Source organism: Ascidiella aspersa, chromosome 3 (genome assembly GCF_963924565.1).
Source record: "Ascidiella aspersa chromosome 3, kaAscAspe10.2, whole genome shotgun sequence".
Taxonomy (NCBI): Eukaryota; Metazoa; Chordata; class Ascidiacea; order Phlebobranchia; family Ascidiidae; genus Ascidiella; species Ascidiella aspersa.
This window is the reverse complement of record NC_139449.1, coordinates 20,138,233-20,154,296: the sequence shown is the minus strand read 5'-3', so window position 1 is coordinate 20,154,296 and position 16,064 is coordinate 20,138,233. Positions and strand designations below refer to the sequence as shown.

Here is a 16,064-nt window from a genome sequence, read left to right as displayed (position 1 = left end):
ATTTATTCAAGGAATATTGTTTATGGGATTGTTGCAAAGCATAGATTTTGAGTAAACATAATGATAGGCATCTGGTCGGAATCTTTCACGTACATTTAATGTATTAAAGTTCTGAACTGCCATGTTGGGGCAAATGTTTGCTCTCCATCAATGCCAAACGAAAAGGTTCTTTTTATTAAATAATGTTTTTACAACAACAAAAAATAACGAAACAAACCAGTTTGTTTTTTGATAAATATATTGGTATCCAAAAAGTCGATGGTTCATCGGTGAAAATCAATAAGGGTTGTTTCCTCAAAGTCAAATGACGTAAGATAACTCACTGTGCGTGTTGTATACAGAAGCAATTCAGAAGTCAGCCGTTTCGCTATAGTAGACCACGAGCCCACCACCCTAAACTAGATTTTTCGTACTTTATATTGTTGCCGTTAAAAATCTTTTTCACAAAAATGCCGTCGCATTCTCCAATAACAGGTTTGCTAGGACTAAATACATGTCTACACAAGGTGTAATAACGGTTTGTGGTTTATTACTTCTATTTTAAATAAGTGCGGACTTTCTTGTGTGACGTGATCATACAAAAATTCTGTAATGGTTAGAAAAAACGACAATGTCAAACTTCAGTCATGCCTTGTAATGGAAGTGACTGTAGGCGTAGGCCTATAACAGTTTGGTAAAATACGAATCCAGACGACGCGAACTTTTCACGAAACAAATTTTTCAGACCATGGCGATTTGTAATCATGCATGATATGGGAATAACAACGTATTTCTGTGGCGTCATTGTGCCATAACCCCACAAACCCTTTTTGTGCATGTGTGTACGGCGATATGTTCGCACATTTTCGGATCGATCATGTGAGCATACAATTAAAGGCCTTTTCTTTTTCTTAACCCACCGTCCCCTGTTGCCAAAGATGCCATATTATTGCCTTCTATAGTTGTTACGCCTTGTAAACTCATAACCTCTATAGAGTGCATTTTTTGTGAAGGTAGACTATTATTGCCGTCAAACAATGTGCGAACCTCTTTTATGTGCCTAATGTGTGGCAAAACATTTTAAATTAAAAAATTGGCAACCAAATATAAACGCCCTTTATTCGCGCTTTGCGTGATTAGACTGGATCGAGTGCACCCGATCCGTTAGAAAGGCATTGGACCTGATTAAAAAATCCAGGTAAAACTTTATAAACTTTCCTTAAAATTTAAATTTTATGTTACGTAATTGGAACTGCCGAAAGTCTAATATCAAAGTAGCTTTTTTAACTAATTAGTTTACCCCACTACCAGGAGTATAAACAACTGTTCTCAAACTCTATACCAAAGTGGAAAGCGAGATTATCCATACACTCGAAACTCATACGGTTTCCAAAATTTAAAAATATTTAAAACAACTAAAAAAAAAAAATTTTGCCGACTCATGATAAATACAATGCTTAGTCATTTTTTGTGACATTTTTTCCTGTTGTGCGAGATTTGTGTTTTGCTAAAGTTTAAAAAGTTAATAAGTTGCTGAAAATGAACTCTGTAGATCAAACCGAAGGTACGTAATACTTTATCTTAAAAAACAATGTACTTTAAATAAAAAAAATTTCAAGAATAATTTTACGCTTTTTCGTTGGTCGTTAATTAAGAAATAGTATTCTGACATGGTCTTTTAACATGAACTCAGCTTGTTAAATATGATCCCAATGTGAACTCTATATGTCTTGTGAAACAGCTTCATAAAATTAGCACACAACTACCTTTAATACTACAAAATAAAATATATGTACAACAAGCAATATATGTTTTCCAATATAATGCATGATTGTTGTAAAACTGACTTTGGCGCTGGTCTAGAATCCTACCACAATTAATATATCAACGCACAATATTTGGTTTATGGTGCGAGTTAGCATTTAGGTGCGGTTGGGTCAAGTATTATTATATTCATTATTTAATAATAATACCTAACCCACCGTAAACCAAACGGTATACCGCATCATAACCCAAATAATGTTTGTTGTGGTAGGTTTTTAGACCAGCGCCCTGACTTTAGCTGATTCTTTTTTTTTCTGGTTTTGAATTTTACAAGTTATTCACAAAAGCTCCAACTTAATAGACTTAAAGGCATTTGAAAGACGAATCATGGAGTACATATCTTTCCTTCAACCCTCCACCTCAAGATGGCGAAGTATTTCTACTAACTTAAAATGAAATAACTTGAAATAGCTCAAAAAGCCGAAAAGCAAGGACTGTATATATAACTAATTTGTGTATTACCAAAAATACCTTAGTTACTTTTTGTATTTAAAAAGACTATTGTGTTGTTTTTTTAGTCGTTTTAATCATAGCTTCTGTTTGCACTGCAACTGGTGCATGGATATGGTTAATGGATCCCAACACATCGAGGGTGAGTTGTACATTTGTGAAATACTAATTTGTTATACATTAATATTTAGTATGATGAGATTTTATTGATTGGTATAGGTAACAAAAAGTTAAAATTCCAACACATCGTATTTAATTTGTATTCCACACTGAATACCACTAAAGATTTCTATTATAAATTTTCATAAATTAGTTACCATCAGGATTACCTTAAATTTGGTGATACAAATCAAACCAATAGTCATACTAAATGGTGTTTGTCTCACCTTCATAATAACTTGAGATTTAATGGACTATAATTAGCAAGTACATATATTTCAGTTGCAAAAAATTATATATAAATTCCTCCTAGAGATTCCTGGTTAAGTTTGCTAAAGTTAAATTGCCACCAAAGAAATTAAATTTTGCGTGTATAGGCTGTAACAAACTAATACATTTTTTTCAGGAACCATTTTTGAAGTCACTGTGGTTGCATCCATTCTTTACCATCAGTTCTCTAATCTTAATCATGCTTTTTTTTGCTGGTATTCATAAAAGGATTGTTGCACCGTCAATGTAAGTTGTACCAATACAGAACATTGTTAATAATTTGTTGGTATTAACTATTTAATATATTATTTTTTTCAGAATTGTTGGAAGACTACAAACTGTTCTTGAAGATTACAATATGTCATGTGATGAGGTAATTTTGCACTTGTAAGCTACCTACAAATTAAGAGCAGCTGATAATATTGTAAAAATGAAAAATGCTGTTGCTCATTAAAGCTGCATAGTTTAGGACTAGTTCCTGTAAGTTGCTTAATTTGCCAAACTTGCTTTTTAGAGCGGGCGGTTAATCTTACGTCCTCGCCCAGAAAACTGATTGCACTTGTAATGTGCTGCTGTTGTCCAACCCTGCTTCACTTTTCAAGGAAGATGGAATTGTTGGCATCATAAGATCAGATAAATGCTACACAAAGTTTATCTGAAACTCATCTATGTATAGATGAATATTTGATTTTTACCCTTTACCCCTTTTAATGCTTGTTATACTGCAGTCACTTATCTAACCATTGACAAACATTCCAAAGGTTCCATATCATTATTTTCACTCTAAAAAATTATCTTGCTAAAACAGTGCTGTATTAATTGTCCTTTTTTGTTGAATGTAATTCAGCAAACAATGGATGGTAAATCGCAGTACAAGGTTGGTGTGTCGAGTTTGGTTGAAGGTTTTAATTATTTTTTTCATCATTATTGTGTAATTATGTTTAAAGTAAATTGGTAGTTTGTTATTTAAAAGACTTTTTGTATGAACTGTGGCAGAGCAATTGTCACTATTTTGTCATATAAAATAAAAATAAATATCAGAGTTAAGACTTGCTGTGTTGAAACTAAAAAGTGTATAGTATAATCGAACGGCTGTTGAGTAAAATTGAACTCTGGATCTCGCTGGTAGACTGTCCCAACAAGTCGCACATCGCAGTATATATTACAATTAAAAAAATAAAACAAATCCATTTCCGACTAGTATTAGGTTGGAGAGTGTTTCTTTACAATAGCTACCTATATTAGATAAGCCGAAAATGCAATAACTGGGTTAGTGGCTCCAACCTAAACTCTATGCATGCCTTTCGGTACATGCTTTCGGCGTAAATCCGGACAATTATTTCCAGAAACCACTGAACTAGATTTAGAAAAAATAAAGTTTTGAGGGGCTCAAGTACACGAGGCTATAGCGTATGATAACATGACAAATATCTTCCGAAACGCGATAACTTTTATCCTTGCTAGGTGCGTCCAACCTGCGGCCCGCGAGCCAACTAAAGCAGAAATCGGCAACCTTTTTCTAGTCGCGGGCCAAACCCAAACTCAGAAGTATTTTTTAACCTTTTTCCGTATTTTTAAACCTTTTTAGGTCAGAGCACACCTGGCGAGCGCGATTTTTTTTGGTATAGGTACCGACATTTCTTTTAAACTTCTTTTGCAAGTTGTTATTACAATGCCGAAAATAAAAAAATAAAAAAAATGTTAAAAAATAACTTATATGTCCAATATTTGTGAATACGTTTTCCATTTGTCCACGACGCACTTGGCCGCATTCTACGGCGCAACGGTAAAGAAGCAATGATCTAGTTCAGCGTGTCCAACTGCAGGCCCGCGGGCCAAAGTTTGACCTAAAAATTAAGAAATTTTGACCTAAAAAATTAAAATTTTGACAAATATTGACCTAAAAATTATTTATTTTGACAAAATTTTGACCTGTTAGAAATACATTGATTTAAATAACCTAAGCGTCGTTATTCACAAGTTTTTTTTATACCGTATATATCGCTCTAATAAAGATATAATACGGCTAAAATAACTTTGAATCAGGGAGTCGAACCGGAACCGAACCGGAACTTTATGAACCGGTTTTGGGTCGCCTTTTTTCGAACCGTAACCGAACCTGAACCGTTTTTTGAACGATTTTAAGGAGCCGAACCGGAACTGAACCGAATAATTTGAAAGAACATGAACCTTAACCGAACCCGAACCTGTGAATAAAAGCGGTTCGCTCCAGCATCTTTGTAAACGATTTATTTGCATTTTTATTCGATTTTGACTTTTTTGCAAATTTTGAACTACCTAACGTGTAAATTTTGACAAATTATTAACTTTTTTTTTTGAAGTGGTAGGCTACAGTTCTACTGGACTGTACACAAATGCTACAAAACAAATTATTAAGAGTAAAATATTTATAAATTTTTGAGGGGCCATGGCCTATTCGAATTCAAAATATTCGATTCGATCCCATATGAGCAGATATCTACCGATTTAAATGTCAGGAGAAGCCTAAATATTTTACACTGATTATTATTTTGTTTAATCCTTTAACTTTAGGAATAACAAGGAATATGCCAAGTAATAGCAGTTCCCCTCAAGTACAACCCCCGAGCTGGGCTGCAGAGTCAGCAAAATAACCCGAGTTCGAGTCAAAATGCCAATTCTTTTAGTCTCGAGTCCAACTCCTGCTCTACAGCCTGTATTCCACCATTGTGCTCTATGATTCCACCAATTTACGTAACCCAAATGGGGTGGTCATATAACTAACCCGCCAACGATACGTCACACTAATCAGCATTCCCCGTGCCTGACTCCCCCGAAATAAATGACTTCGTCAAATCCCGAGTTCGATTTCAATTCAACAGCCCTGTTCTCGATTAGATATATAACTGATTACTATGAATCAGGGAGTCGAACCGTTTGACTTTTCCGGTTCAGGTTCGGTTCAGGTTCAAGGATTTTTTCGGAATTTGGTTCAGTTCCGGTTAATTTAAAAGTTCCGGTTCAGCTCCGGTTCAAGCATCGTCATTTCAAAACCGGTTCATAAAGTTCCGGTTCAGATACAATATAATTTGCGTTAAATCTCAAAATGTGGGTCGATAAATGTAGAGAATAATCTTTGAACTGTAAGTCATTTAATAGAAGTTACGTGACTTATTAAAAAAACAGCAACTCAATATTGAAATGTCTAAAAAATAAAAAATGAACGATTTTTTTATTCAATATTCATATGTTTTTCATAAAATTTCGAACATGGCGTAACTTGACTCTGTAAAATAGAAGTTGTGGCGTCATGCAGGAGCGAACCGCTTTAATTTACAGGTTCGGGTTCGGTTCAGGTTCAGGTACTTTCAAATTATTCGGTTCAGTTCCGGTTCGGCTCCATAAAATCTTATAAAAACCGGTTCAGGTTCGGTTACGGTTCGGAAAAAATTGACCCAAAACCGGTTCATAAAGTTCCGGTTCGCTTACGGTTCGACTCCCTGCTATGAATCAATAACTTTTACGCCCGTGTGTTAGCGTAAAAGTACTCCGAAGATCAAAGATTACCTAATACACATACATGCATTTGTATTGATAAAAACAAAGTTAGGTCAAGTTTACTTTTTTTCTAGTTAAGATTGGAATGTCTTTGCAAAGAAAATTGCTTCACATATTGCCGAAAAGAGTATATGCAAGGTGAATTCATGACAGAATTTATATTGGCTTGTCAATAGGGTATATATTTTTTAGTTTTGCATGTATATTTTTTTGTAAGTTTTGTAACGATAACTTTTTTGCAGTTTAAAATGTCGATGTCTCGGAGACAACAAGGCTACAACTGGTAGGTGTCTAACTCGAAATAAAGTAGCCTTACCGTAAGCAGTTTATTGCCTATAATTCCATCTTCTATAGATGCAAAGCAAAGAGAAAGAGACCATATGATAAGAACTGAACACAGCCCAAGGCAAAAGTCGTTGTGTCCTGCTGAAGTTGTTAGTGTAACAAACTTATCAGATTCTATCAAAGGCCTTTCATTATTTGTGAAACAAAATCACCGAGCAGATGCTGCCTTTCAGGTAAGACACTTCTTTCCAACATACAGGGTTAAGTTGTATTTTATTTATTGATACTCATTATTGGAAACTTTTGATGTTGCACGTGGGCCCGGTTGGATTCCAGTCCATTTCTCTATACAGACCAGTAGTTATATTCTAGTTCAGTGGTTCTTAAAAGGAGCCTTAGGGAGGAATTTTTGGAAGGAAATTTGTTCCAGAGAGGAATTGGGGAGGAAAGATGATGAAAAAATAAGTTGATTAATCATTTATACACAATAAAAAGCTTATTTAACTGTAATGACTGGTATTGTTGAGAGTTTGTTAGGCCCATAATCCTCTATTGTTTGTTCACAGTTACTGTCAATTATTATTTAGTTTAAAGTTGATTTCTATGTTACCTGTATACCACAAAACCTTGCTAGTTGTGCCGTAAGTTATCAGATTTTATTGTTGCACTATCCAAAGTTACTGTCTAATAGTAAGTAAAAGTACACAAGAAACATACACCAAGCCAGGCATTTTTACATAGGTATAAAATTATTACCCATATTAACATTCAAACAAATTTAACTTCCAGGCGATTAGAGTATCCAAATTTTGTATCAAGCAATTGTTATGCACCTCTACACAAAAAGGAGATAACTAGAAATACTATCCAAATTTTTAGGTGTGCCAGTGTGAAATCAGGGTTGTGGACCAATATGGCATAAGATTTAGGTGTGCAATTTGCAAAATTGGATGTACACTAAAGCTTTTAATAAGTATTAGAGTTGCTTTATAATATTGATATTAATAATGAAGTTGTACGATATGGCTAAAGTATACTGGTTCAATGGCATTTTATTTAGGCTGGCCAATGGGTTGACATGCATATTCCAGGAGTAGACACTGTTGGTGGATTTTCAATTTGTAATTCACCTGACGAACTACAAGACAAGGGTCTACTTGAACTTGCTGTAAAGTTTAGTGACCACCCTCCTGCATTTTGGATCCATACAAAGGTTTAATTGAACTTATTATGGTTCTAACTTATACACTAATCACCAAATAGAATATTTTGTGTTTGCTACTACACAGCAAATTGGTCCCGGAGGTGTATACAAAACCTAACACTTTACTGAAGTTTAAATATTTATAAATAATTTGTCTATTGTTCTATAGTGCAAAATTGGCAGTGAGGTGAAAGTAAGGGTTGGAGGAAACTTTTATTACCAATCCGTACCTCAGCGTAATACTGTTCTTATTGCTGGTGGAGTTGGAATTAATCCTCTTCTATCAATATTTCGTCATAAAAGGTACATACTGGATTACTGGTACTTTAATAAAAAAATAATACTTAACAAAAATGTTTCATGTTTTTTGCTTTGTGCCTACTATTTAAGGTCCTTTTGTTTTAGGTATTTCAAACACTACTCCACCATTTACTGATGCTTGTTTATACCTTATAACATTTGTCTTATATATTTTTCAGAAATTCTGGTATGTTTAGTAATTCTTCATCAACCATTGCGAATGGAAAAACCATATTGGTATACAGTGCAAAAACTTTTCAAGATCTCATATTCTTTGTAAGCATTTTTTGGTTGTGGTAACAATATGTTAGAAAAAGTTTTTTAAGTAGTTTTACCAACAAATGTCCAAATAATACACATTCAGTGCTATAAGTCAATGACTAGTGCACTTAAGTCACTGTTGTTTAATGACTTAACTTATGTATTTTGGGAAAAATGACTTGACCTGACTTGACTTAAGTCCTTCGGCAAGGGACTTTACTTGGACTTAAGTCATTGTTTTAAGTAACTTGGATTAAAATTGGTGTTATGTCTAAATATTTCCACATAAAAAACTTGCTTGCTATAAGTTTTGTGTTTGTTATTTCTTTAGGTAAATTTTTCCTCATTGGTCGAGTATGGAGCTTTTTTATGGTTTAACTGTTAAACTTTACCAGATTATTGTTCTGACAATGACTTGACTTGGAGTTTACTTACTCTAGTAAAAACTTTAACTTCAATTATTTTAAAATGACTTCTTACACATCACTATACAAATGTCTTGCAAAATATTGTATTGCAGTAAAAGTGTAAATTAAAGCAGTTTAGGGTGTTTACCTGCTACCATGAAAACCGGGCAGTGTTAGCACCCTTTATCTATGAAACTGATTAGCAACACAAAGTGGCATTTTTTGTCAAAATCGTTTACATTATTAACTAAATGTTACTTATTAAACAAAGTATTTTTGTGTTTCTGATTTTATTTAGGATCAAATAATGGACCTAAGTCAGAAAATGAATTCCCACTGCAGTATACATGTGACAAAGGAATCAATCAACCCCACACTTTTAGAGTCTTATCCTCTTGTCAACTTCAATCAATCAAAAGTCAGCCTAGAGTCACTTCAGCATTCTGTGGGCTCTGTTAACTGTGAAACCACAGACTGTTACATCTGCGGTCCTCCACCGTTCATTGAAAGGACCGAGCAGTATTTACTAGAACTCGGATATTCAAAAAGCAATGTATACTATGAAAAGTGGTGGTAAAATATATACCATCAATATCTGATTTTGCACTTCGAATTGATAAAGCATTCCCACAATGCCAGTTCTAACATCATTACTTCCTAGTGTGGGCTAAAATGATAAAAAAAATCTAAATTGTTCAGTGCAAGAACATTTTCCGTTTTAGTGTTTATTTATAGGCAATGATTTTGTGTATGAACGCCGTTTTTATTTGTATATGGTATACGCAGCTCCCGATTATTCACGTATAAAAACATTCAGTATTTGAATGTTCTAAATGCCGCTTACTATTATATGCTTTCTAATGTAACTGCTGTTGTTTATGCTTAAACGCCATTTGTCATCTATTTTGCGCAAAATGTTTTTGGCACTGTTGATATTGTCTGCTAACGCTCCAGTAAATTGTATAGTTTGGCTTACAATTTACTGAATTTGTACCTCAACCTAGTTCTGATGTGCTTGTTTTGAAAAGAGCATGACTCCTTATGTACTTTGCTAGTGCAACCATTAGCACCAAATACGTTTTTACCTTGGGCCGTTAATTTTCAGGCACTGTTTTTGTTCCAGGAATCACCAACCACTAATTAGCTGCACCTATATTTGAAGTAATCGATGGCAGTTTACTTTAGCGCCCGCTATTGCACTCGTTGCGTGGCTACGCACCTCAGCAAAAACATGACCACTGCGGCTCGATCTCTTCTTCTTCCTAGCTGCAACGCTGTTTATACGCCGGGGAATGCATGGCCTGTTGCTCAGCAGCAAAGGTACGCCAATACAGTGTTCAAGAAACTCAAAGCCGAACAAAGTGGAGTGGACAACATTCACAAGATTCGCTTAAACAAAATGCTACGTCTAGCAATTCGTGGTGAGTTGTTAGACACTAGGTGGTTATATCTTTAATATGTGTTTTAATATGCGACTTAACTATTTTAACTCTGGTTCGGTTGGGCGCTTAAATTTGCAAGTCACTACGCTGCCTTTCATGTGTAAACGAATTAGATAAGAATGCTGTAGCTGCAAATTGCCGCTCAAAAGACGATAAGCAGTTGCAAGAAATTTATCTTGCTTAACGTTTGCTGTATATCGCTTATGATTCAGGTGCGGTCTCGCATTCCCTGCGAGTGGGACTAAAAATGTCTAGAAAATTTTTCGTTTGGTTGCCAAAACATGCTGTCCATTCCAGACAGGTCTGTTACCTCATTGACTTATTCATCGATTCAGTTTTCAGTCTGGATCACAATACAATATTTGGATTAACTCCCTAAAATTGAGCAAATAGTGCTGGTTATTTGTTTTTACGGAATTTGGAAGGGTCACGTAGGCGTGTAGCGTAAGGGAAGCTTGTGACTAAGCTCCTAAATATTTCAGCAAATCTTCCTATAAAATCTAGTAAGGAGGAACAACAGATTACAATTTTTTACTTACTAATAAAAGACTTTACTAACATAATTATCCTTTTGATCAGTAGGATTACAGCTGAAGCGTTACTTTATAAATACAGGCCATGAATTCTTTTTGCCGTCACATTTGTAAGTATGTAGAATAAATTAAAATGAAATCATCATTTTTAAATGTGTAAACAATAAAGTAACCTCATAATATTTTATCAATTTGTATTAGTTAATCGCCTAGCGTTCCTTCTTTCTTTCTACTCATATTTTTAAAGATGTGTACGTCGTACAAGCATATGTGTGGAAGAACTAGGTTTGCCTTCGTGGTCACCATGCTGTATTTATTTTATGTTTTCTTCGCTGTTATGAAAAGAATTTAGGATGTACTTCGACGCTTTTAAGGCCATATGAAGTGCATTGGAAACGTAAACCGAGCGGTCCGTAATAAACATAAAGTTTTTTATTGCCTCTAGTGCTATTTCGCCTAATACCTTATGCACCAGAACCATCGTACTGTGCAATGTGAATTCGTCATTTGGCATTTCTTCTTGTAGATGCTGATGGAGCAGCTGACTTGGAAAAAGATGAAGGTGTCGCTGCAGCCATAAAGCTATGCACCGGTGCTTACACTAAGGCGGAGATTAAGAAAATACTGTTGAACAATTCGGTAGGATTTTTAATAAAAATTCTCTTCGTTGTAGATTTGCACAACATTTAAGAAATCATGTTTTTTTAACGCATTGTTTTTGACGTGGTTTACAATTTCTGTTCAGTTGAATAGAATGCCAGAGACTTTCCTGTATCTTCTCGACAAAATCGACGGCCTGATAATTGTCGTCGACTATCGAGCAAAAAACCAGAGTATTGCTAAGGGCGTCCTGAATAAAGCAATGACTAGGGCAAACTAGTAAGTATAATTGGTTTGTCTGCTGTAATATGTAAACGTTGTCAACAATGTGTGCTCTAATTTTCACTTTTATAAATGTTAAATCACTTTCGCTAGTCAGCGAAAAAATGCTTTTAAAGACCAGTACAGTGTTAGCTCCCAAACGTAGGCGCCGAACGTGGCGGTGTACAGCGTTTTATACGCCCTGTTGTTTGCGTGCAAATTTCACTATTGAGAAAACCACAATAAATATAGCGTAGTATAGTAGTGTGAGGCCTTCCTGGATTACTTGGTGTTGAAGTACCAGCTGCAAAAAGTGTTCGTTCGCGCCTACAAATATATAAACAGAAGCTATGAAAAAACTGGGCCATATTAAGCTTAGGCTAAAAAAATCTTAAGTGTTAACCTGTTTTCTTAAGCTTTTAAAAATTCGTAAACGTTAAAATAAAATTACGCTGAGACGATCGGTCGCTCAATACGATAAGAAAACAATAATGTAAAATTCTAAAGCATCAGCTTTCGCCATCCGCATGAAAACAATTCTTCGTTTAAAAACATACAAATAAAAGTAAGTCGTTGTTCGGCATTTTCGCCCTATGATATGCAGTTGGTGCACCGTGGTGATTGTGCTTCATGGAAGGTTGCCAGAAGCGCCAAACGAAAAATTAAAAATGTACAATAATACAGCTTTATCTGTCGGCTTATCTCATTGATTATTTAGTACTTTAAATAGAACGCCATAAAAAGTCGCAAGCCAAAAAATATAAGTTATATCACTCACATGCTTTACACTTTAATCTACCGATGTCATGGTAATAAATTAATATTATGCAATTTTTTTCATTATTAAAAGCTAAAATAACTTTTTACCTTATAGGCTTTGGCTCTCTATAGCCAACTGTTAATGTTGTTTGAAGCACCCTTTAGGCAGCCATCTTAGCTGGAGTCATAGCCATTTACTTTTTAAGGCGAAGTTTTTAGACTTTCAACCAGTTGTCAAAATTATCCATCGTCAAAATTATCTCCTTTAAAAGGATTTGCTATCTGACGCTGAATTAATTTCTGATTTAGCAAAATGGATATATCTATTCAACGATCCACGAAATTCGTTCAAAAGGGCTTCGTTTACGTCGATCTTCCAATTAAAGATAAAAACCTTGACGAAGAGGAGGCGATGACGTTGGCGATTGAGGTCGGTGCCGAAGAGGTTGAGGATATTGGCGGTTGTTTAAAGGTAAAGTGTGCTTGCGACATGCGGCTCCTTTGCAGATATGTGTTGCGAAGGGCGGCTGTTTAAATTAAATTATTCGAGACCCAGACTTCCCCACTCCCAAACATTTCTTTCAAAAAAATTATTGCAATGCCATTATTCTCTTACCCCATTCTATCATAGACATGGGCAAAATACACCCCGTAGCCAAGATCCGACCCGCATGACCGTTGAAACTGCGCCGCAAATCAGGTTACTTTGCTGACCGTATAAAAAGAACGTGCGCAGCCTCGTGCATTTGAGGCGGTAAAAGTTAAATGGGTTGATTCGTCATTGTTTCGTAATCCTTCCCAATATGCCATCATTATAATGTGTCTGCCTGATGAGAAGTAAGCTTATAAATTTGTTTTCGAAATAAGTAGGCCCTAAGTAAAATAAACGAATTGTTGCAGCTTTTATTTTCCGTCCATTTTTGTCTGTCCGACAAAGTTATACAAGGAGCTCATTTTCTCATTCACCCTACATGCTTATCAAACCTAAAAGAAAGTTTTCCCTCTTCCCACAAACTTTTCCCTACCTCTGCTATATCAGTGGCCGCCGCTTATCGTTTAGATGCGTGATTTTATTCAATGCACGCGGTATATTTCTATGTTTAAAGTATAGTGTGTTCTTAGTTTACTTGCGGACCAACCTCTGTCAACGGAGTGGTGAAACATCTGGGGATGCGCGATATCAAGCCAAGCTCCTTCTCCGTAGATCACGTGTGTCTTTACCCGCTGGAGATTTCTGAAAACCAAAAAAAAAAGTTGGATCTTCTCATCGAAAAAATACAATACACTTCCAAATATGGCCCCGAAGGCTTTGAATTGATTCAAATTACCACGAACGTTGCCGAATAAGAAAGAGAACAACAGTGTAAATTTACTGCTGATAAATCTCTTCATTTTAAAAACTACTAAATTCCATTTGCTTGTGGGATATCCTTTTTCTCACGTATATTGTTATTACATTTATAAAAAGAACATTGTTTCTATGTTTTGAGGTTTCGTACGTTCACATCAGGCATCAGTGCAGGGGTTCTTAAACTTTTTTCAACGCGGACCCCTATTTTTTTTTGTTTCGTAGCGACCACAGTAGGCAAGAAATTTTTAACGTCATAAATTGACGTCACAATCAAATAGACTTTCAGAAATATGCTGATGATTTAATTAAAATGGAGTCTAAATACATTCAGTGGTAAAACGTTTTATTTTTCAATAAACTCTTTATTTTTTTGAAAAATTAATTACTTCTTAAATATACAATTATATTTCAATTTGGCCTTCATGGACCCCCTAAAATTAGTTCACGGACCCCCAAGGGGTCTATGGACCCCAGTTTAAGAACCCCCGCATTAGTGTGTCAATACTTTCTATTGGTTTTAGGCACTATTGAGTTGTAAAACAAACTTATCTGATGTACGGTCGCCTTGTTGCCGATTAAATGCACCTCGCAAACTTCATCAAGCAACATCCCACCAATTCGTACGCTTCATCCGAGACAAGCCACCAGCTGCTTTGTCTGTGAAATACTTCGCCGTTCACAAGAAGACCAGAGAGCGGGAAATTTAACTGTTGTCGCTTGCACCGCGAAACATAATTTCTGGGTTTAGTTTGTTTACCAATGCTTGAACCCGGAATGTTGCCGCCATTTACCCGCAATAAGTTCAACTGTGACTGACGGCAAAGTAGTTGTGAACAAAGCATAATGTGCGTTCGACGTTCGTATTTATGTTTTCGGTATAAAACGTAATCATTGTCTACAGAAAGACTGATATTTGTATTTTAACACGTACTGTTTAAAGTAAATTATGTCAGTCGCGTAGCTGTAAATTGTCGGATTCAATAGTATTCATGAGCCTTGCTAATGACCTTTGCAATATTCGTTTCATGGTTGCTGACATCAACTGTATTTGAAATGTTGAATTCGACACATGTGATGAGAATTCCCGCGACCAGTGACATCAACGCAACTTATCTATCTTAAAAATAATTGTATTGCGTGGACTCTGCACTGTTATGTTTATTTGTTCCACGAATCCTTCTCAGCCATGTGGCTCTATGTAGTTTATAATAAACCCAATGCCATTTACTTAGCACTGTCATTTTTAGTGACTTCAATGTGCTCGAGGTTTATACGAGCGCAATAAGTATATTGAAAAAAAAAATAAGTATAATAATAATAAGTAATCAATCGCTTGTGGTATTTAGTTCAACCATTACTTGGACTCCAGCCATAAGACCAAAATAAGAACACCATCAACGTCGGAACAAAACATAATTCGGAATTAGACCAAAATAGCACTAATACCTAATAGTCCTAATGCAAAAAAATCGGATTAAGACCTAAACCGGTCGGAATAACCTAAATGGCTAGAACCAGGCCTATACAACATTTTAGCTAGTCCCAAACCCCACCCCACTAACTCCTCTAATAATTTCAGCCCCAAACCATTTTCTAACCCCACTCATTACTCACTAATAACCCCAAACAGTCCCAAAACTCTGGTGCCAAAACAGCGGCGCCATGTAAACTAGGGCGCCCAAACGTCGACACCACAACGGCCAATGCCATACCCAATATTACGGTGTATTTGGCTTTATTATGTCGTTGGTTTTAACACTGGTTTTATAGATATTTCTGCTTTAGGTGGTATTGCTTTTTAGGTCTTATCGTATGTTCCCTATTACTTATCTGAAAACAAACTGTTCAGGCATGTAAAACCTGATTTCAGTTATTATTGGGGGTCGGGTTCTAAAAAGGTGGAGACCACTGCTCTAGTCCATCTACTCTTACGTTACCCGCAAATAGCACACAAACAAAGTTATTGACCACTGACGGAATTAAGTGTACTATTGCCGCTAAACGACTGGCGACTCTAACTAGATACAGTACTTTTCTGGAATTTAAGAAGGTAATTTCGTCGGAGAAAATGCAAAGAAATCACTCAATGCTATCTTCTACTCAAAATTACAGTTGGCAGCCTTCGACTCAATCGACACGTAGTACGCCAGTTCACATTTACGCCCTTTTACGGAAACACTAACTATATATAAAGATGCATATAAACTAAACTGATTTAGAACGTGATAGGATAAATTGAAGTGAACTGATTCGTAAACATTTTTTCTCTAATCGCATGCCTAACTTCACTAAGGTACAGCAGTTTGTGCCACAAGTTAATTTGCTATCACAGGAACCGAAAATAAAGCTTGTCATTTTATTCAATTTATCCTTAGAGATAACAACCGCGCAGAGTTTGCGGCTGTTTGCGCGATTTGATCAAGTTAAATAAATCTTGAAAAT

General features: G+C 35.6%; 3 protein-coding genes across 5 annotated transcripts; all 3 read left to right on the top strand.

The window, feature by feature from the left end:
* Positions 1-1,427: 1,427 nt before the first annotated feature.
* On the top strand, positions 1,428-3,842 carry LOC146160679 (nuclear envelope phosphatase-regulatory subunit 1-like). The gene is made up of 6 exons (XM_083384380.1): positions 1,428-1,543; positions 2,105-2,176; positions 2,322-2,395; positions 2,819-2,928; positions 3,001-3,055; positions 3,197-3,842. Exons 1-6 carry the CDS (start codon positions 1,519-1,521, stop codon positions 3,233-3,235), a joined length of 375 nt encoding a protein of 124 aa, XP_083240506.1. The 5' UTR covers positions 1,428-1,518; the 3' UTR covers positions 3,236-3,842.
* Positions 3,843-6,248: 2,406 nt separating this feature from the next.
* LOC146160678 (oxidoreductase NAD-binding domain-containing protein 1-like) lies at positions 6,249-9,269 on the top strand. 2 transcript variants are annotated; one of them, XM_083384199.1, is made up of 7 exons: positions 6,249-6,357; positions 6,462-6,502; positions 6,574-6,737; positions 7,565-7,717; positions 7,878-8,011; positions 8,188-8,284; positions 8,975-9,269. In XM_083384199.1, the coding sequence occupies exons 1-7, from the start codon at positions 6,305-6,307 to the stop codon at positions 9,251-9,253; spliced, it is 921 nt and encodes a 306-aa protein (XP_083240325.1). In that variant the 5' UTR covers positions 6,249-6,304; the 3' UTR covers positions 9,254-9,269. The 2 variants fall into 2 exon arrangements, with proteins under 2 accessions (XP_083240325.1, XP_083240326.1); XM_083384200.1 differs by having other exon boundaries at positions 6,300-6,396.
* A 575-nt stretch (positions 9,270-9,844) lies between these two features.
* Positions 9,845-14,843, top strand: LOC146160677 (uncharacterized). 2 transcript variants are annotated; one of them, XM_083384201.1, is made up of 5 exons: positions 9,845-10,097; positions 11,178-11,290; positions 11,397-11,530; positions 12,581-12,743; positions 13,394-14,843. In XM_083384201.1, exons 1-5 carry the CDS (start codon positions 9,845-9,847, stop codon positions 13,616-13,618), a joined length of 888 nt encoding a protein of 295 aa, XP_083240327.1. In that variant the 3' UTR covers positions 13,619-14,843. The 2 variants fall into 2 exon arrangements, with proteins under 2 accessions (XP_083240327.1, XP_083240328.1); XM_083384202.1 differs by having other exon boundaries at positions 9,870-9,996.
* Positions 14,844-16,064: the final 1,221 nt, after the last annotated feature.